Consider the following 20775-nt stretch of genomic DNA (forward strand, 5'->3'; position numbering starts at 1 on the left):
TGACGCAGACGGCAGCCGGCCAACGTACACCGATAATACGCGTAGCTCACTACTGTCCCAAAAATTTCCATCAACACAACATGTACGAACATCACACACTCGTCCACCCAGTCTGAAATCGCGTTTGTATATGTATATAAGTCAATGTCATATGCTTGACCGTTTACTGAAAAAGCTGTCACCGACAAATGACGTCGGAATTCTAGGCTGGTTTCACCAGCGTCCAATTTGTCGGAACGTCCAATAACCTTGGAGCCGGACATTCCGCGAACAAGCACGACGGCCCTAGCTGGAGCCTTAGGTGCCATTCCGCTTAGGGCAAAGAGCGAGGACGATCCAAGAGGTGCATGGCTAGACGAAAGCGTGTCCCCATCCAAACCTAGCAAACGTAACAAATACTGCGCCTACCGTGCTGAAAACAAGCGACGCTGTTCGAAGCGGCGCGCTCTGACCCCCCCCCCCCCCCCCCCCCCCTTTCCCCCCCCCCCACGTCATACCACCTCCGGCGGCCACCAGAGCCGGCCGCCTTCGGACGTCTGCTGAGGTCGAGGCCGCCAGTGAGGCGCGTCCCAGCCGGCGCGGCCGCCGGCCCGCCTCAGCCCGGCCGGCGTGTCTGCCCACGTCGGCCGGTACTGACCCAGCCGGACCAGCCCTTCGACGCCCCAGCGGCTGGCGCCGTCCGGGGACGACACGGGTCAGAAGGCGGCCGCCCAGGGTGCCGGGGCGGCCGCGCCCCACTGGCGCTACTGCCAGCATAGCGGAGACTAGAAATCTAATCAGCAGTGATATGGCAGGCCAATGCCTTACCAGCCTCAACGAGCAGAGCCCACCAATCGCGGCGCTCGGGCTGCTCGATGGGACATGGCCATTTGTAAACAGCACGCAACGCAACGTATCGCACTTCACGACGCGTAGTGCTCCGGGTAGGCGGCCACACACACACAAACGGGGAGATCCCAGGGGGTCAGCGCGGGCACGCGGGTGTCCCCCTCGCCCTCCCCTCATGTCGGCAGACGGTCCAGGACCCCGTCGACGGTCAGCGAGGCACCGCCCGGCCATGCTGGCACGCCGCAGTCCGGCGGTCTGCCGCACAAGAAGGCCTTCTAACGACGGGGCGGGGCGGGGCGCGGAGCTTGTACATATAAAGGAGGATACCAACAACAGGATCACGGACGCGCAGCACACCCTGTTCCGCCACGCACCGCGACCGCCAGCTTCCGTTGGCGGGGGTCGACTCCCGGCGCGCGCGTCCAGACGCAGGGCGCCCCCGCAGCCGCCGGCCAGCGGTCACCGCCGTTGCGGCCCAGCCCGCCCCGTTCGGCCACCCGGGCCGCTCCGAAACACCGCACGGCGTCGCGCCGCGCGGGAGCCGCCCGCCCCACCCGACTTCGCCTAGCGCGCGTCCACCTCAGAGCTCGGCGTTCACCGGCTCGCGGCGCCCGTGGTTCTTCACGTGCGCGTTGTAGTTGCTGCGGCTGGCGAAGGAGCGGTCGCAGACGGTGCACACGTGCGGCCGCTCGCCCGTATGGATGCGCACGTGCGCCATCAGGTAGGCCTTGCGCGCGAACCGCTTACCGCACACGCCGCACATGTGCTTCTTCTCGCCGTCGTGTTCGCGCAGGTGCACGTTCATCGAACTGACACGGCTGAACTCCCTGCCGCACACCTTACACGGGTAGCGCTTGCCCTCGTGCGTGGCCTTGTGCACGCGCAGGTCGCGGTCGGTGGTGTAGGCCTTCCGACACTGGTCGCACTTGAACGGCCGGTCGCGGTAGCTGAGGTGCGACAGCACGTGCGACTGCAGGTTACACTTGGCCGAGAACCGGCGACCGCAGCGCGCGCACTGGTACGGCTTGGCATCCTGGTGCATCATGCGCACGTGCGCGCGCAGCGAGGTGCGCATGTACACCTTGTTGCAGACGGGGCAGGGGCGTGACTCGCCGGAGTTGCGGCCCACGAAGCGCGGGTTGTGCTGCGACCGAATGTGACGCGTCAGCCACGACTGGTGCAGGAAGCGCAGGCCGCACGTGGAGCACGTGTGCGGCCGCTTGCCGTGAATCTCGGCGTGCCACTTGAGCTGCTTGTAGCTGTAGAAGATGCGGCCGCAGTGGTCGCAGCTGCAGATGCGGCGCACGGGTCGCCGCGGCTGCCGGTGCTGCTGCAGCGTGTGACGCTGCAGCGACAGCGGCTGCGCGAACGTGGCGCCGCACGTGGCGCACGACACGGGCTTGCGCTGCTCGACGTTCGGCGCCAGCGCCGCCGGCGGCAGCGGCAGCGGCGGCGGCGGCGGCGGCGCCAGCTCCGCGGCCACGGCAGTGGCGGCGACGGCCGGCGGCGCCAGCTCGCTGCCCACCTGGTCCCGGATCCTCGCCGGGATGTGCTGCAGGATGTGCTGACGGTGTAGGGCCGAGGTGCGGAACTCTCTGGCGCACACGCCGCACTTGTAGGGCCGCGGCGAGCTGTGCAGCGCCATGTGGTCGGCCAGGTGCCACGTGGAGGGGCACACCTCGTGGCACGCCTGGCACACGTGGCTGGCCTCGCTCACCGACGACAGGTGGACGTGGATATCCTCCGCCGTGCCGAACTCGCGCGAGCAGTGGATGCATTTGAAGCTGACGTAGTCCGGGTCGGCGCCGGCCGAGGCGGCGGCGGTGCCGGCCTCGGGCGGCAGCGTCAGGTGGATCCGGCGCGACGGCGACACCCCGCAGCCGGCCGCTTGGTACGTCGCCACCTCGCCGCTGTACACCTGCGCGCCGTCAGCCGAGGTCAGGTCAGGTCAGGGCACGGCAGGTCAGGTCTCGGCCGGCACCAGTGGTCTCGCACAGACGCATGGGACTCTGACAGGTCTGCTGGACACAGACCAGACCGGACCGGACAGTGGACTGCCAGTCGTGTCTGTCCCGTAGTCGATCACCGACGAGGTTCCATACAGTCATTGCTGAACAAGACGCGTCGCAAAGCAAGGAAATTGGAGTCAAGGCTACGTAACCAAGGTACACACGAATACAAAACTTGCTGGAACTAGTGGTATGGCAACATTTTGAGTGGGCGGGCTTCAAAAACCTAGACTGGCGTCAGCACAGGCCATTTGCAGCGCGATAATATCCTGACCTTACACCTCATTCCTGATGAAATCCTGTTTTCCCTACTTCTCCATTTTACCAAGGGTCCCCATTCCTCGTGAAGGCCGCGCGCTGGAGCGTCTGCCTGTCATCCATGCAGCGCTGCTCCGGGGCACCAGCCGGCCCCGGCGGTGGCCGCCGCGGCCCGCCACTCACGCTGAAGTCCTGTCCGTGGTACTCGGGCGCCGGCCGCAGCACGGCCGGCTCGCCGGGCGACGGGCAGCTGCTGTGCAGCGACTCCTCGGTGCAGAGCAGCTCGGCGGCCGGCAGCTCGTGCTCGGCCGGCGGCGGCTCCAGCGGCTGGCACGCGCCGGCGCTGCTCGGCCCGGCGTCCAGGTCCGTGTAGACGGCCGCCGAGCCGCCGGCGCCCACCACACTCCAGCCCTGCAGGCTGGCCACCGCACCGACACCGGTCAGAGAGGCACGACACCGACGGCGGGGGAGATGGCGGCGGGCGCCGGACCGACACCGGTCAGAAAGTCACAGCACCGACGGCGGGGGAGATGGCGGCGAGCGCCGGACAACAGCCCGCTGGCCGCCACACCGACGCCGGTCAGAGCGGCACAGCACCGACAGCGGCGGGCGCCCGACAACAGCTCACTGCTGCCCCACAGCTGATCCGTCACCGTACTTATGCAATCCTGAAATGTGACTCAACCTGCACTGTTCGCTTACTTAGGCCGCGTCCACCATCGATTGTCTGAACGCAGCCCAATAAAATTGCTTTGCCGCGTCAGGTAACATTTCCGGACAATTGGCATCATTAGAATAGCCATTCAGGCAGGCGATAGGAGAAATGAAAGTTTTTAAATATAAAACTGATTGCACATCCGCCATGAACATCCCATAATGTATATCAGAATGCGACATCTGACAGCCCTCGCATGTTGCCAATTTTCTTTTGGACACAGCAGTTTTCCACTGCAACTCCGGTTTGGTACATCGTCGGCGATGGCGCGCCACGGGCCGCGACTCACCCATGCATGTCAGATATGAGCACCGGCGCGCTGGTCGGCGGCGGCGGCGGTGGCGGCGGCGGCGGTGGCGGAGGAGGTGGTGGCGGCGGCGGCGGCAAAGCCGGCTGCGACAGCGCCAGGTGCCGGTCGGGCAGGGTCGGCAGCTGCAGCCAGGCCTGGTGCGGGGCAGCCAGCTCGTGCGCCGCCGCCGTCTCCAGCTTGTAGCCGGCCACCGGGTCGGCGGGCGGCCGCAGGCAGCTGCCCGACGGCCGGTGGTGCCGCTCGCCCCTGTCGGCGGCGGTCCGTCAGCGCACGGCCGTCACTACGCCCACCGCGGGCGGACCGACACACAGACGCTCACCGCATGTGCCACGGGACGGGGACAGCTGAGGCTCCAACCCACCACCTGCGGGACTCATAAGAATGCTCTGGACCAGACCCATAGTCCGGGACCCAGCCTGCCGACCAACAGCGCTGCAGCTGCCGCCAGCCAGCCGGCTGGAAAAGTGCGCAGCACAAGGTAAGGCAGGGACTGATCAAGACCCACGATCAAGCGGGACGATCCGGTGTTTACAGGATGACACCCATCCAAGAAGCACAGAATAGGCGTCCTGCTGGGGACGCTCTTCTGGCATACGAATCCCGGCCCTCTCCAATGCGTCGGTGTAAAGCGCCACCCCGCGGCGGCTGACACAGTACGAAACGTCACGTAGTCACAACAGTGATTCAGTAGGCAAAAGGTCTTGCAAAGTGCATACTTTCCTTTTCTCCATTTTTCAAACGAAGTACGTCTGACTGGAAAAGCTAGCGCACATAACACGCTAACAATCTAAAGAGCGACGAGGGCTAGAAGCATCTCCGTAGTTTGTTCACAGCCGTCTTTTGTTGACCGCACTGTGACCTACTGATGGCTCGTGCCACTGAATACCGCGTAACCTCTACCGTCGTTGCGATCTTGCTGATCCTTCGCTCTCACGCAGACTTCTGATAACAGCGATTGGCTTGTGTACTCATGAATCACCCATGGTCGCGTTCACCAAAGCAGCTACGCGGGGCGGGGGAGAGCTGGCGACGACGCTGACACCGACGCTGTCCTGGGTACTCACGTGTCAGGCACAGGCTCCCATGTACCCCTGCCTACGGAGCACCCCTGTCCACACACAGGGTCGCCCTCACAACCAACACCACATACGAATGAAAAATGACGTTATTCCCGGGTATTACAGGATGACACCTATCCAGGAAGCACAAGGTAGACGGCCTGTTCGGCGCGCCTACCGCTATGTGATGCTTGCATCTCTCACTGGACCTGAATTTTTTTATTTGTCAGCTTTCGAAACCGAGCGATAGATTGAGAATGCACCTTGCGCAAGTCGTAACACCCCAACGCTTGCATCCCGTGTAGGCATCCGTGCCATCCGAGAATAGCTTCGAGTAGTTTCGCGCTTCATAAGTAACGTATTTCGAGTTTAGCGTGCAGTGTGACGGCGGCGTGGCCGCTGATTGTTAAGCGTGAGGTGTGACGGCGGTGAGACCGTCGATTGTTTAGCGTGAAGTGTGACGGCGGTGTGACCGTCGATTGTTTAGCGTGAGGTGCGACGGTGGTGTGACCGTCGATTGTTTAGCGTGGGGTGCGACGGCGGTGTGACCGTCAATTTTTTAGCGTGAGGTGTGACCGTTGATTGTTTAGCGTGAGGTGTGACGGCGGTGTCACCGTCGATTGCTCAGCGTGCGGTGTGACGGCGGCGTACCCATCGATCGTTTAGCGTGCAGTGTGACGGCGGTGTGACCATCGATCGTCTAGCACAGCCAACGTCCTTCACTTTGCGGTGTTCTGACACAGGGCTGTGTGGGGCCAGCGTGACCGGTCGGTCCAAACTGCGCACCAATGCTGCGAATCCGGCGGCCGCCGGTATGGCGCTGCCGGTGGGCCCGGGGCGGAGGGGGGGAGGGATCAGCACGGCCAGGGGTTCGCCGTGTCCAGCCGGCCCAGACTGACGCCAGACGACTGACAGCCTCCAACAATGCGGTAAATGTTTGGGCAATCTTAAGGCAGTCGCATCACCAAAAATTGTGACAATCTCTCAAAATGAGGCAATGGTGACAGGTCCGCACGCATATCAGTCAGTAGCATTTAGATCGGTGGTCACTCATCAGTACCTAACTATCTTCTAGTCAAATATCCCACGTATATAAAGAATAAAACATCGCTTGGGCCTCCAACAAAACCAGTTGCAGCATTCCAATACAAAGCAGTGGAAACACCAGGCATAGCCCACTAATGGTGTCTTCCACGTGAACGCAAACCGGAGACTTGTGCCCCAAATCTTCAGGTAATTGAGATACCGGGACTGCGGCGGCCTGCGGCACAGGCTTTTGGCTTTTGTTTGGAACAGATTACAACATGTGGAAAACGTGTGTGAAACAGGCTGTAACGATGCAAAAAAAAACGACAACAGCATCACCCAAACAAAAGCTGCACTCAATGCTGGCAGCCTACCGCACCTCCATCTTGCGGAGTCATAGGCACACCACTGAAGGAGGGGCGAAGTCCTTTCCAGTGACAACTAACGAGCCAATACCAGCAGACCTTCCAAGACGCCAGCACCTCAGAACCTCACCACAGCAGTGTTATGGTACGTGGCACGTGCCAGTGAAGGGACGCCTTTCGCAGCGAAGCGCGAGCGAACATAACAGACGCAGCACAGACCGCATCGAAACAGATGATACTGATGATGACGTCAAAACGCAAGCAAACGGAATCAGCTACTGTTCGGAAACTGATACTAATAGGTGTTTTAAAGTGCTTGCATTAGCAAATTTTCACTTTTCGCCCAACATACATGCTTAATATGTGGTCTTGCAGACTTCCTCAGATCAAAAGCTTTCGAGGCTAACTGAGGTTTTGTGAGGCATAACTGTTGCTTATACAGGTAAACCACCATGTTGGACCATCTGTGCCAAAATATTTGCTGTTTGTGTTGTGAGAATATCAAGCGGGTTGACTATACAAGCAGCCGATGGCAGTGCCACACCTCATGTAAGCTCACCTGTGCTCGATGACGGCCCGCACAATGTCTGTCTTCCTGTGAAGCTTGACATGCTTCTCCAGCTCCTCCTGGGTGTAGAACATTGCCGTGCAGACGAAACACTGCACCAGGTTCACGCCGGCTGGCAGGGTCACGCGTTCTGGTGGTGGCACCAGCTCCATCTGTCGGCCACCAACATTAGAAATGCAGCAATATTCGGAGTGCCATCACACATGCATTTTTTTTATCAGATTAAGGATGCTATATTACAACTGAGAGTACTGAAGGTACTTTACTGATGCAATAGCAAGTACTTTGTCTTGCAAAAGCATAACTGTATCATGTGAAGTGTACCTGAAATGTCCTACTTATTCATACCATGTAACAACATTAGATCCTTCAGAGTCAATGCAACATTCGAGACAATGGGAATCTATGAAAATAACACAATATGAAGTAAAAGCATATGACTAGATGGCACCTAGTGACATTTCTGTCATGAGAGTCAAAATTTTGGGATACAAGGATGTGTATCACATAAGGTGTCAAACAATCCTGGCTTCAACAATCACAGAGGCTCACTGGCATCAAAGCATGCATCACTCTCACAAACCATGGATCTAGGAAGACTCTGTTTGGGTGTGAATGGTATGGCCAGCCCACATGTTTAGCCTCTCCCCAGCTGAAGAACAGAGTATAATGACTCCTTACCAGCAATGGTATATCAATTCATCTGTTACATCTGAAATACTCTAAAATCACTCATTTCAACTGGCTGTCCAAGAACCCTTCTCTGAACCTAGACCAAGGTACCCAGCCTTACTCTATTTTGCAATGACTTGCCAGCCTTAAACATAACATGCAACTGACCCAGGTAGTTTTTGACACCCTACCCTGCCATTCCTCAAGCATGCCTAGATGTTTGAAAGTAAAAAAATAGCTTAATATATCCTGTGCTCTTTTCTGTACTCTGTTCTGATCATAACCTCCCACACACAATAATGATTATAATAGTAAGTGAAATACTGGGTGGTGTTATATTTACTGTATAGTCCCTTGACTAGTGAAATCATGATAAATCTAAGACATCCACCCTAGGTTTTTTAGAGCAACTTTCTTACAATCTTGGAGCCTTGAAAAGTATGTTAAACTTTTGACTGTTGCAAGCAGCCAGCCTTGGGTATAATTTCTGGACCAGGAATATAAATTTATGTCAGCATTATGTGTTTACCAATGTCTGTATTGACTGCAATCATCCCTTACAGATTGTGCTTTCATATTTGCTTATTTGTGTTTGGAGATAGACAGGTTCTGAACAAACAGGCCATTTCCTCACTGAAGGACAGGATAGCCTGGTCCATGGCAGGCAATACATTTGTGACATTCAACAAATTGTTGCCACAAATGCTAGATGCAGCCATCAAAGAATTATCAAGCTTGGTCACCTGACTTCAATGCCGCTCATAACAACTAAAATATCATATTAGCCATTTGGCAGTCCCACAAAACACATAATAGGTGAGCATGACACACAGCAAATGTACTTTGGGTAGCTATCTAAGGTGAGTGAAAAATTCATAGCCCAAGCATTGCAAATACAAGGCTAGAGGAGCAAAATTTGCACCAACCAGATGATATCAAACAAAAATTGAGCAAGACACAAGCATTAACAGGTGAAAGTAAAGTGGCCAAAGCTCATTCCCACACAGCCAAGGTCATCGACACCACGATCGACGTAAAGGTGCGCCAGTTTGACATCAGGATCATTGACCACACACGCATTCCACGGTTGTGGTCATACCATCTGACCAAGCAAATAACTGGGAGCAATGCTACAAGCTCACCGTTGAAACCTCTAGGAGCTAGGAGCCTGTTTTCATAACAAAGGGCACAGGCGCACGGACCATCCACCCCACAATCCCCACAGCCGCAGGCGAATTTTTCCGTCGGATGTTTTCCTGCACTATCAGCTGACTGCGGGGTTTGGCGAAGCAATTCTACAGCATAGATGTCTTACACACCTATTGAAAACAATTCCAGTGCAAATTATTTATAGAATAATGCTCATTTTATGATCAATAAAAAAGCTTTGTGGTACAAGCTCGTATTTTGAGTGAATAACTGCAGAATCAGTTCACAAATTTGCACAATAAAATATACCCACTTATCTACGTTCACATGTACATCAAGAGCAAAGCATGTCGAGGATGTCTGATCTATGGACGCATTATTCCTCTTTCGGTACATACTTGGGTCCATAGAAGGAGAACAATTACGAAGCTGAGGAAAAAATGATCAAGAGCTAAGAAACATGCCACCCGCATGAACAGCTGCGTCCTGGCCACATGAAAATGAAAACAAAATGCATGAGCTAATTTATCACTTCGTGGCTTGTATGCTCAGGCACAGATAGGCAGGACGTCGTAAGGGGATGGAGCCGAAAGCTTGCAAGAGCGTTCCATAATGTTTGTGCCCAGAAAATCCTCAGATTGTGCCCTAATCCAATGGCGCAGCCAACGGGGCTCATATGTGGCTTTAGCCCCCAGCCGCCCCAGGTTTGAGCGCAGATTTCACCATGACATAACACACAGTGCTCAGGAGACTGTTCTGCTTTCTTAGATCTCATAAACACGATCATGGACAGCGACAAGTACGGTCCAACAGTTGTAACTTAGTAACAAGACCAGCGGATAGTCAAGTGAACATGCTTTTAGTCTATTCACAGTGTGTAAGTGTTGTCAATGGGGCTGGAAATCGCTAGTTAAAAAATTTGCCCCCGTCACAAGTTCTGGCTGCGCCTTTGATTGTACCCAACTCAGGTTTTAGTGCGCCTCATACCGCGAATGTCGTTGCAGAATGCGAGTAAGATCTGGCTGGGCTCGAGATGGTTGCTCAGTCGCATTCAATTTCTGCGCAGCAGTTGCCAGCGGCCGCCCCACTTTGTGCGATTGATGGTGTGGATCGTGAGGATGTCGTCGTGCAAGGCCATTTTGTTGTGTGAACTGTGAAGCCAAGGTCAGTGGATCTTGAGGGTGTCGTCGTGCAAGGCCTTTTTGTTGTGTGAACTGTGAAGCCAAGGTCAGTGGATCTTGAGGGTGCCGTCGCGCAAGGCCATTTTGTTGTGTGAACTGTGAAGCCAACGTCAGTGGATCGTGAGGGTGTCGTCGTGCAAGGCCATTTTGTTGTGTGAACTGTGAAGCCAAGGTCACATGGGATCAGTTGTACCAACATCCAGATAGGCTGACTATGTATGTTACGATTGCATCCGGTCAATAACCGAAACCCATTTAGCCAAATGGCTTTTTGTCGAATCCATTTGACCGAATGCTATTTTGTAGACGTGACTTTTTGTCGACGTCTTAAGAAAGCAAAATCCTAAAAGCTGGTTAAAAATTAATTGACAATTTTTGTTTTCACGACGCCTCAAACCGACGAAATGCTGTTGAAGGAAATGTTTCACATCTCAAGGTGACGCACACAAATGAGAAAAAAATGAAAGTAGTCATTGTCAAGTATGCCGACTGACAAGCTTCTATCATCGAAAATCACATAACTGTGGCTTGTAGTACTGAAAAACTACCTCTGGCTAATGCGCAATACAGGTTTGGACCAATCCGGGCCCCGGTGTGCTCAAATGCATGCCGACATTCCCGGCAACGGAAGGCTAAGGAAGCTTGTTGTCCATCGGGTGACAGGGGTGCCGACATACTTAGTTAGGGTGAAGTCATAATCAAGCCGGGCATAATGCTTCAAATTGATACACATAGCTGCACGCACGCACCCTCACACGCACCCACGCACCCACCCACCCACTCACCCAACTGCAGGGAAGGAGCGTAGTGCTGTTACAAAGCGTTGGGAGCGTTATTTGGGCTCTAAAATAGTTGAAATTAATATTGTTTTATGTCTTGACGGTACTGCAGTGGCACTACCCAGTGCTAATATTACACGTAACTGATCCTGACGTTTCGCAAGGGTAGTCGCGCAGCCAGAGCCTTGGTATGGAGGGGCACACAGGGTTGATAAATGGGCTCCTGGCAGTGATAGGGATCCATCAAAATTGCCAGATATAGCCCATTTGTTAATGAGGGCGTATTTTTATTGACATTATTGCATTTCTTTCCTTGTATGACTGGAATAGAATTCAGAAGCTACCGCGAGATAGATTCCGACGGAATTTTTGTCAAAATGAATAAACCATGCGTTACACGACTAAATGAAACAAATCGCCGATGCTCTGCACTTTACAATGGACCAGAGGGCTCTTTCTAAACCGATAGAGCTTAATAGCTTCGTCATAATTTGATCTGGGCTCTAAAGGCACATTCGGGCGCCGCGAATGTAGACGGTAGACAAAAGTGGATCAAAAATTTGTTTTACCTTTGCCAAGCCACGTCAGTCTGGAAGTGTTGAATGTTCAGTCAGAATCGATTAGTGATCAAAATTATGTACGTAGTGTTGAGCATGCGCGCTCGCAAATCTTGCCAACAAAAACCTCGACCCCAGGGGTGGCAGTCTTCATAGGCCGCGCAGCGCCGGCGCTGTGGCTTATGCTAAGCCGTGGTCAACAGGTGGACGAAAATGATGATGCATTTGAAAGAGGTACCTTTCTACGCTTTAGGACATCAAATCGTACATCTAGAAGGTAGTCTGGGCGTATATTTGACCGGTGCGATTTTAAGCTCTATGCTAAGGACGGATCGCCATTTTGGTAGCGATAAAACTGGAAGGGTAAAGGTAGAATCTTCATTGTTCGTATTGCTCAAATTGTTCGTATGTCCAAAGGTAACCCCAAAAATGTAAAAAAAGATAGGCCCGGCCTTATCTATGAGTGGTGCGAATTAATTGTGGCGGGCGTTCCAAAGCATTATTTTACATTCTCGCGCGGTGCTCGTGGTGTTATTTGCGCGGTGCTCGTGGTGGTCATTCTCGCGCGGTGCTCGTGGTGTTACTTGCACTGGCAATGAATGCCCTTCGAGTTACGGAAACTGCAACCCAGGCTATCACTGTCCTTGTTTCCGAAATTTCGGCAGCACAGCCTCAAACCTTTCGATGTTATTTTTTTCGCTAACTGATTCTGCAAAAGCATGAACACTCTCAGGCAAACACAGGGCTGCTTTGTTGGCTTTTAAACTCACTTCGACCTACTATTTTAAGTACTTATGTGACCCCTTGTTTCTTTCCGGGCAAGTTTGTCTCTTGAGTAGAACACTACGAGTCGCATCATTGTTTAAACACCTTTCACGCGGGGCGTGCGGCGCTCGCGTGCCGTTCCGCGGTCGACGTGATGCGGGCTTTTGGAGCGGAAGTCGGGCACCGTCTTTGTGTGTGGCGCGGGCCTGGGCTGTAGGCGGCGCCGAGGCTCAGCTGGTTCGGAGAACTCTCGTTAGATGGCAGGCGGCGGCCGCGCAGACCCGAGAAGCCGAGGCCGGCCGTCGAGCGATGAAAAACTTTGAATCAGGCGTTGCAGGTGCTATAACTGGATGGTGCGCATGCGCAGCGGAAAGGCTTGCATCTGTCCGGCGCACACCTTATGAAAGCCGTGGATCTCGGCCACTCGAGGTACTCCACACTGTGGCCACTGGGGTCTGTTCCCGGGGACGGGCCAAGAGGGCGGGTCTCTGCGGCGTTTACCGGGGGGGGGGGGGGGGGGGGATCCTTCCTGTGCTGTAAATGTTTGCACACTGAAATTTGACTTCAGTTAAGTGTGTATGTTTTGATATCGTTTATTGACCTGGTGAGTTTTTTTGTGAGTGTTGCTGTTTGACATCAGAAGGTCCAGTGTTGAGTTTGAAAATAGTCGGAATATGAATGTGGTAATTAATACGACACACATGCGCAGTGAGCATATTTGCCCCTTCCTGGTGCGCTGTGCCGGGGTGAACTTGCTCTGCGGTAAACGCTAAACAAACGCTTCCGAGCCCGCACATCCATACCGTGTGGCAGGCGGAACAAGTGTCAATTACACCGAACTGCGCTGCACTACCTGAACCCGTTGGTGTATTTTGCTGCCTCGCGGTGATGGCTGGCGCGAAACGCTGGCTGACGACGCGAGATCTCACAATTGTCCCCGGTCAGGAGCTGAACGGTCATTCCGCTCCAACGCGAAGTGTTCTACGGCTGTCATTCTGGCGACACGGGGCGAGATCCCCTGCTCGATCCGGAGGCCCTTAGAAAGATACATCATATCACATAGACGTGGAAGGCCTTCATGTCGTGACGTAACTTCATGACGTGGAAGGCCTTCTGGCCCGCACAGTTGGCCCCGGCTAGACGAAGGAACTCTCACTGGCGCAGCAGCATCCCTGATCGCCGCAGGTGGTCACATAATTGGCAGATAGTCCATGCTGAAATTGGGTTGAAGCACCCACTGTTCAGCACTAGGGGCACTGACTGGCCCAGAATCCTTCCAATGTCTCAATGTGAACATTATCACAAGTTATGATGTTTCCTTTCATTGACAGTGGGTCTCACCAACGCAAGAGATCCTCTGTCATTCGTGATCCCGTCCCCGTCCCTGTTGAGCAGATACTCTCCTGACCGACTCGACGTCCCTTGTTGATACAGGACGCCCTGTTAGGCATTGTCTGCTCCTGACCGTTACAGGGGCAGTGCATTTTCGTGGGCCCGGCCTTGTCCTTGCTTGGAAATGGGCCCCCAGAGCTCAGACTGACACGGCATCCGTCCGTCTCATCCTTTATCTTGCTTCATCCTGCATACTCGCGACACCTCGCTTGTCCGAGGCAGGCTGCATGCGTCAGCCATGAGTGGGCCGAGAGCCCAGTGGGAAGGGGGACCCCGACCGGGTACCCAGCGCGCACACGCGGCTGGGCTCGGCGGCTTGTCCCCCAGGTGCATGCAAGTCTGTCCTACTGTTGACAATTTTCCCTCATTCCATAGCCCTGAAATGATCATCTCTGGTCGAAAGGGCTCTTATTCAAACAACCGACTGACACGGAACCGACTGTTCGGTGTTGGTGACCTCTGGCTGAAATAGAGGAACACTCTGTCTCAGAGATCCCCATTCTGTACAAGAGACCCTCTGACTGACACTTGAGATCATGGTCTTAAGAGTGGGGGTATTAAATATGACCTACAACCCAGCCCTTAAAACTCTTCAGCCTTCCAATCAAGCTGTTGACCTTTGGTCCCGAGGGGCACATGGTCCCTCTTCGGACCTTCTGAAAAAAGTCTGTGACCAATTTGACGCCTTTAGCCGACACACGACCCCCGGTCGGCACTGTGGCCCCTGAGCGACACAGGAGCCCCATCCATTGTTTCAGGGGCCCCCGCCTTACTCCTGCTTGGGAAACGGGCCCGCAAGTCTTCATGTGGCGTATAGCCAGTCTTTCGAGTCCCTTGATCGTCGGTTCCGCTGACCGTACTCTTCTGGCATCATCGAGCACTGCCCCTGGACGGCTCGGAGCCCCTTGCGAACACAGGACCCTCTGTTAGGCACAGCGGGTTTTGACCGACACCACGGCCCCGACCAGTGTAAATAGCTGGCCCCGGCTTCGTTGCTGATTTGGAAGTGGGCCCTCGACTGATCAGCGCGCAGGACCCTCTGGATGACATTGAAGTGCCTTCACTTCACTTCACTTCAAGGGGCCTTCGGGCCCCTCACTGGGACACTCCCTTTAAGTAACCACAGACTGAACAAAGGTAAGTGCTGGGCAAGCAAATGACAAAAGAAAATACTATATATATATATATATATATATATATATATATATATATATATATATATATATATATATATATATATGTGTGTGTGTATATTGTATATGCATAAATAGTACATATATATGGTATATACATATATATATATATATATATATATATATATATATATATGTATGTATATGTATATATGTATATATATGAGTGTGTGTGTGTGTGTGTGTGTAGTAGATATGCCGATCCCAAAATACAAAAGAAAACACTGGAAATAGTTGAACGCACAGTAGTGGTAAACATTGTCATTGAGAAAGCTTGCGACATGTTGTTGGGCTTACGTACGAAGACGGACCATGCACTGATCCCAATAGTGCATTACCATACATAGGACTCCTGGCGCCGGGAGCCGGTCGTCACGCCTGTAGCTGACGCTAAATCCACCGGAACCCGCTATAAACATCTGACCAGGTGGAGCCAAAGGAAAAAATTAAAGCATAGATGATAAGGCCCACGATAAGCAAACTTTGCTTGCCCTGTTTACCATGGCATGGGTTGTGCCACTTTGCCGGCTCTCAAAAAAGGAGAGATGAATGAACAAAAACGTCGAACAGCTGCCGAACTTTGAGGCTGGAGTATTGAGGTACAGTGGTGCAGGTAGAGGGGGGGGGGGGCAACGAGGGAGAGGTGCATTCCCTTTAATATTAAAAGGAATGAAGATTCAAGAGCTCCATTTGGGGGCCCCAAGGACCCGAAAGGCCGGCCAGAGGTAGCATTCAAATGACCTCCTGACCTCCCGAATCGATAAGGGGTATATACGTCGATCAGACAGCAACAGAACGGCGCAGTCGGTTCCGTGTCGGCGTGGGCGTGAGTGCCCACTTTCCAACCTGCGGCAAAGCCGTGGTCCAGCGATTTACGCTGGTCGGAGCCCCTATATCCGTCAGGGGCCACAGTGCCTAGCAGGTAGCTAGGCACTGTGGCTAGTGTTGGAAGGTGTCCCCAGGTCGACGGAGGGCAGTGCTCGATGAGGTCGGAAGAGGGGCCCTCGGAGCCGCCGAAATCGACGATAAAGACCTCGATTGGAGGGCATCATGGGCCAAAGGGCCGGATATAGACCTGCGCTGCGCGCGCGCGAGAGCGATAAAGGCCCTGCGTCCGAGAAGGACCATCCTGAATTGTGGCCCTCGAAACTTTTTCAACAGAAACATTTTCGGTAAGAGAATTAGACTCTAGCACATCCTTTTTTTCAGTTTTGAGGTTGTCCTCTGGACGGATCAACAGTTACAGCTACACAGAAAAGAAGCATCACCTTTCTCTTGAAGTTCCACCACCAGATTTCCGTCCGCCCATTACCCACCACTTACTGTTAGCCGCGGGACCGACGCCGAGCAGCCTATTGAGATTGCAACGTCTGGTGTCCAAGTTTACGTTATAATATTTGTATCACTAATCGATTCTGATCGAATACCCAACATTTCCCGGTCAGCAAGAGTTGGCTATGGTTATGTAAATTGTGATCCCTTTCATTTTCAGTCTATGTTTATGGGTCCCTCGATACATCTATAGAACCTAGATCAAAGTTTTGAATGAGCGTCTTAGTTTGATTCGTCAGTAGTTCAATACACTATTGTGAAGCTGAGTGCGCCGGCAGCTAAGTACACGCAGTGGTTCAACGCTTGATTTCATCAGTTTTCTTTTTTTCGACTTAAAAATTCGAGGAAAATTGATGGCTTGGTAGCTTCTGGCTTCTGTTGCGACTATGTAAGATAAACAATAAAAAACAAACAAATCATGCCTGTCATAAACAATTCGGCCTTTGCCGGTCTTTTTTTTGGGGGGGGGCTTTCACCATCAGGGGGCCCTTTCTTAAACATGTGCCCCTCTCCCTTGCGCAAGCTAATGCCGCGCTGCTGATGAGGTACCTACCAACGCGAGCCTTTCCAGTCTTTTCAATAACTGAAATATATAACGCAGCCCGAAGGCGGGAAAATGGAAGCGATCGTCGAATGTTTAACTGTGAATCGTCGGAGGTTTCTGTCTCTGACATATGTCGACACCATTGCTAACATCACCGGGCCTCAGTCAGTCCTCAACCGATGTCATGAAATCAGCAGAAGTTTTGAAGACGACTTACATCCTGAGGCAAACGATAGAGAAATTTGTGTACCAGTTCTAGAAATGACGGAAATGAGACTGGAAATGGATGCTTCAAGAAAAGTACCATAACCGACTTTGCATATGCAAGTAGAATTTATGCAATCATGGACACGTGTACAAGACTACGGGCAATGACCAAAACAAGCACAAGTAAGGATATTTGGGCTCTGCAGCACGAACCGATTAACGCGCCAACTTTCGACAAGTGAAATTACTATATGTGAGCTAGCCCATCCTCTACGCGTATTTATTTCCGCGGATATAAAAAATTTCACTTCTAGTAAAAAATGTGCTGTAGAGCCACCAGATACGAAAAGTTGACTCACCTGAGCGCGAAATTCCAAAACTTACACACCACAACACACGTACACATCAGCAAATGCCGCCGCATACGAACGGAAGCGTGGTGTAGTCCTATTCCGCATGCAATAGTCAAAACGTCACAACAATACTGGGCACGGTGAGCAAAATTTGTGTTGTCACTCATTAAGTGTGATGAAGCGTGGGTTTCTGGTTTGGTTTCCAGTGGTCCTAATTTATGACTAGGTTGTGACTAAGACCTGGTCTGACACAAATTTGAGCTTGTGTCGGGAGTCATGTCAGTAAGGTGAACATAAGCATAATTATCTCTCTGAATGTTTGAAATGGGACAGAGGCGTGCTCAAAAATTGGTTCGCTCTGGTGTCATACCCCTCACCTTGATAGGGGGGCCGATGCTGCCTCCTGAGGTTTTTTGAGGATACCTGCCCGGGATGTCGGGCGATCGCGCCCGAATTTCGGTAGCCTATTGAGCATCTATTGTACACGTGTTTTTGCATCAGAAATGCGCCGCTTGCGTTTTTAGTGCTGGAGTAGGCACGGTTGCTTTTGAGGAACAGCGCACGGCGATCCATGTCGGCTGGCGGGGGGGGGGGGGGACGCGGGGGCAAGCGGCGATGCCGCGGAACGCGCGAGGCGGGACGACACCGTTACAGTAACAAAGTCATACATCATAAGCATGTGGTCAAAACACGTAAAACTAAACAATGCTGCTCTCACAATGAAACAAGGAATACACCTGTTTAGAAATTGTGCTGCCATGAGGCAGGGCCTCGTATGCATGATGTAAAGCTGAAAAGGCGCGATTTCAAACATTTGTGATTTCACCCGATGCAGGCGGTTTGCGAGCGTTGGCTAGACGTTCACCTTAAATTCGCCATGTTCCCCCACTATGTCCACCTCAAATTCACCATGTTTCCCCACTTTGTGCGCATTACATTCACCATGTTCCCCCACTTTGTGCACCTTAAATTCACCACGTTCCCCCGCTAGTGCACCTCAAAATCACCATGGTCACCCACTATGTTCACCTTAAAATTGTCATGGTCCATCGCCATGTTCACCTTAAAATCACCATGTTCCCCACTATGCTCACCTTAAATTCACCATGTTTCCCCACTTTGTGCGCATTTAATTCACCATGTTCCCCACTATATGCACCTTAAATTCACCATGTTCCCCCACTTTGTGCAACTTAAATTCACCATGTTCCCCCGCTAGTGCACCTCAAAATCACCATGGTCACCCACTATGTTCACCTTAAAATTGGCATGGTCCCTCACCATGTTCATCTTAAAATTGCCAGGAACTCGAATGGCATTGTATGTAAACGTCGTTAACCTAAGCGAAAATGTGCAAGATGTGCAAGAAAAGAGTTTCGTGCATGTTATAGCCTTTGGGGTGAAGGAAACATCTTTTGAAATGGTCTTTCAGCTAACTATCGTTTTATTTTGACGAATAACGCTTGGCTGTGCCACATTCTGTGCCACCATTTTAAAGGTTGCCCGGATTTGCCAGGAGAACGGAACTGCACTCCGCTTTCCCCAGGTCCGCCGCCCTCAGCCATGTTATGCCAAGCCCAACCACAGTCCCAGCTCCCAGCCCCAGCCCCAGCCCCAGCCTCAGTCCCAGCCCCAGCCCTAGTCCCAACCTCAGTGTCAGCTCTAGTTCCAGTCCCAGTCCCAGTCCCAGTCCCAGTCTCAGTCCCTGTCCCAGGCCCAGTCTCAGGCCAAGACCCAAGCCCAGACCCAGCCGCGGTACCAGTCCCAGTCCCAGACCCAGGCCCAGACCCAGACCCAGCCCCATTCCCAGCTCCAGTCCCAGCTCCAGCCCCAGCTTCAGTGCCAGCCATAGTTCCAGTCCCAGGCCCAGGCCCAGTCCTAAGCCCAGATCCAGGCCCAGACCCAGCCGCAGTGCCAGTCCCAGTCCCAGGCTCAGGTCCAGGCCCAGGCCTAGGCACAGGCCCAGACCCAGCCGCAGTCCCAGATCCAAGCCCAGCCACAGCGTCACGAGAGCCGAAGGTGTTGTTCGAAATCACCTCGCGTTCTTTATTTTGTGAAGCCTTGCCTCATTCCAGTTCCGTCCCGTCTTACTTATATATCTGGGGGACCCAGGTACATTATCAATGTCACTTCCGTGCTCGACGGACGTATTTTTGCGTAGCAATCCTGGTGGGTCCGCAGTAAGTTTTCTGAACGCGAGTAAAAACCTTCTCTAAGTTGAGAGCTTTGAAGCACATTTTTGCCTGCTGCAGAATTTTCATATGTGCCGAAAGAAATACGCGCGCTGCCCTCTCACTCTTAGCCCGCGCACGGCCGGGGTCTGAGACAACCGCGCCCGCCTGGGGAAGTTGATTTACCCTCCTGAGATCTCCAACTTTCAAACGTCGCATGAGAAAACAGAGATAATGTTTTGAAGGCACCGTCAAATCATGAAGAATGCACACCAAGCATTTGACCTTATGTCAAAGGTGAGATCACCAGAGGTCACAAAAGGTCAAAAACGGTCGTTTTGATAGATGCAGTTAAAACCTATGTTAAGACGTCCAGACGGCTATTGAAGGCACGAAAATAGGCGTGAGGACTGTGAGGAGTCCATTCCGACCATTTTTACTCCCCGCATGGATCAGGTCAGATCAAGTCACCGTTCAAAACTGCTCTGCTGGTAGCCTACAAGAACGGTAACTTTCTTCACAATGCGCTTCTAAGTTGATTTTGTTATATGTAACTGTGGGACAAAAGTATTTCAGACATAAAAATACCATTTGATGGCGAGCGAGAGATCATTTGAGGACAACTTAGAAGTTTTGAAACCATCCAAATGAAAAATGTGATGTCCTAGCCGGGTCTAGGTGACCAGTACAATGCTTTTCTGTGGTCAGGAAGGGTGCATTGTACTTTTACAGGTACTCAAGATTGCATAGCTGTTGCTTACATTATTTTTCGCCTGGCCATATCGTTCATCTTTTCTCTCCGCTACTTGCAAAATAGGTCATTAACTTTGGATGACTTCATATGACCTTGCATGCTTTCACATGACCTGTTGTGACCTTATTATAGATTGGGACTACTTAAGACTGCCTACTTTGAGCTTACCATGTATTTTGCAGAAAGTACCCATAAAGATAAGTCATGACCTGGGTCAAGGCTATATACTCTGTGGTCATATGATGGTTGTGCATGTAAGTTAGCACCCGTTTTCCACAATTAAGCCCCAAAAGTACACAAAAATGCGTACGTATTTGCATTATTTACGCAAAATAGCAAAAATTTACCTGCCTTCAGGTCATTGGCCTCGCACGTTCCAAAAAACCTGAAACATACAAATTGTAGGTACTATCGTGTTTTTTTTTTACCATCGCAAGTTTTAAAAATGACAAATTACCGACCAAAAAATTATAAGCAGTCAGCGTTTTTTGGAGGCTTTGGCCTCTTTGTCCTGATATGTGTCACTGATCTTGGTAGATCAAAACTTCACGTTTGTTCAAAAGATGCCAAATTGATAAATAGGTACGGG

The 20775-nt window shown here is 52.4% G+C and overlaps 1 protein-coding gene and 1 long non-coding RNA gene across 2 annotated transcripts; both read right to left on the bottom strand.

The window, feature by feature from the left end:
- Positions 1 to 1362: 1362 nt before the first annotated feature.
- On the bottom strand, positions 1363 to 4324 carry LOC119105526 (zinc finger protein OZF; the record flags this gene model as incomplete). Its single annotated transcript, XM_037228990.1, is given in 4 exon segments — positions 1363 to 2266; positions 2315 to 2746; positions 3279 to 3513; positions 4100 to 4324. Coding segments are annotated over 4 exon segments (1533 nt in total). The 5' UTR covers positions 4108 to 4324.
- A 1-nt stretch (position 4325) lies between these two features.
- On the bottom strand, positions 4326 to 9045 carry LOC119105861 (uncharacterized). The gene is made up of 3 exons (XR_005095075.1): positions 8952 to 9045; positions 7129 to 7289; positions 4326 to 4366 (listed from the first exon to the last, which is right to left on the bottom strand). It is a non-coding gene; the product is annotated as an uncharacterized LOC119105861 (long non-coding RNA).
- Between the last annotated feature and the right edge of the window lie 11730 nt (positions 9046 to 20775).

Source organism: Pollicipes pollicipes, unplaced genomic scaffold, assembly GCF_011947565.3.
Source record: "Pollicipes pollicipes isolate AB1234 unplaced genomic scaffold, Ppol_2.1 Scaffold_6138;HRSCAF=7277_pilon_pilon_pilon, whole genome shotgun sequence".
In the NCBI taxonomy this organism is placed as follows: Eukaryota; Metazoa; Arthropoda; class Thecostraca; order Pollicipedomorpha; family Pollicipedidae; genus Pollicipes; species Pollicipes pollicipes.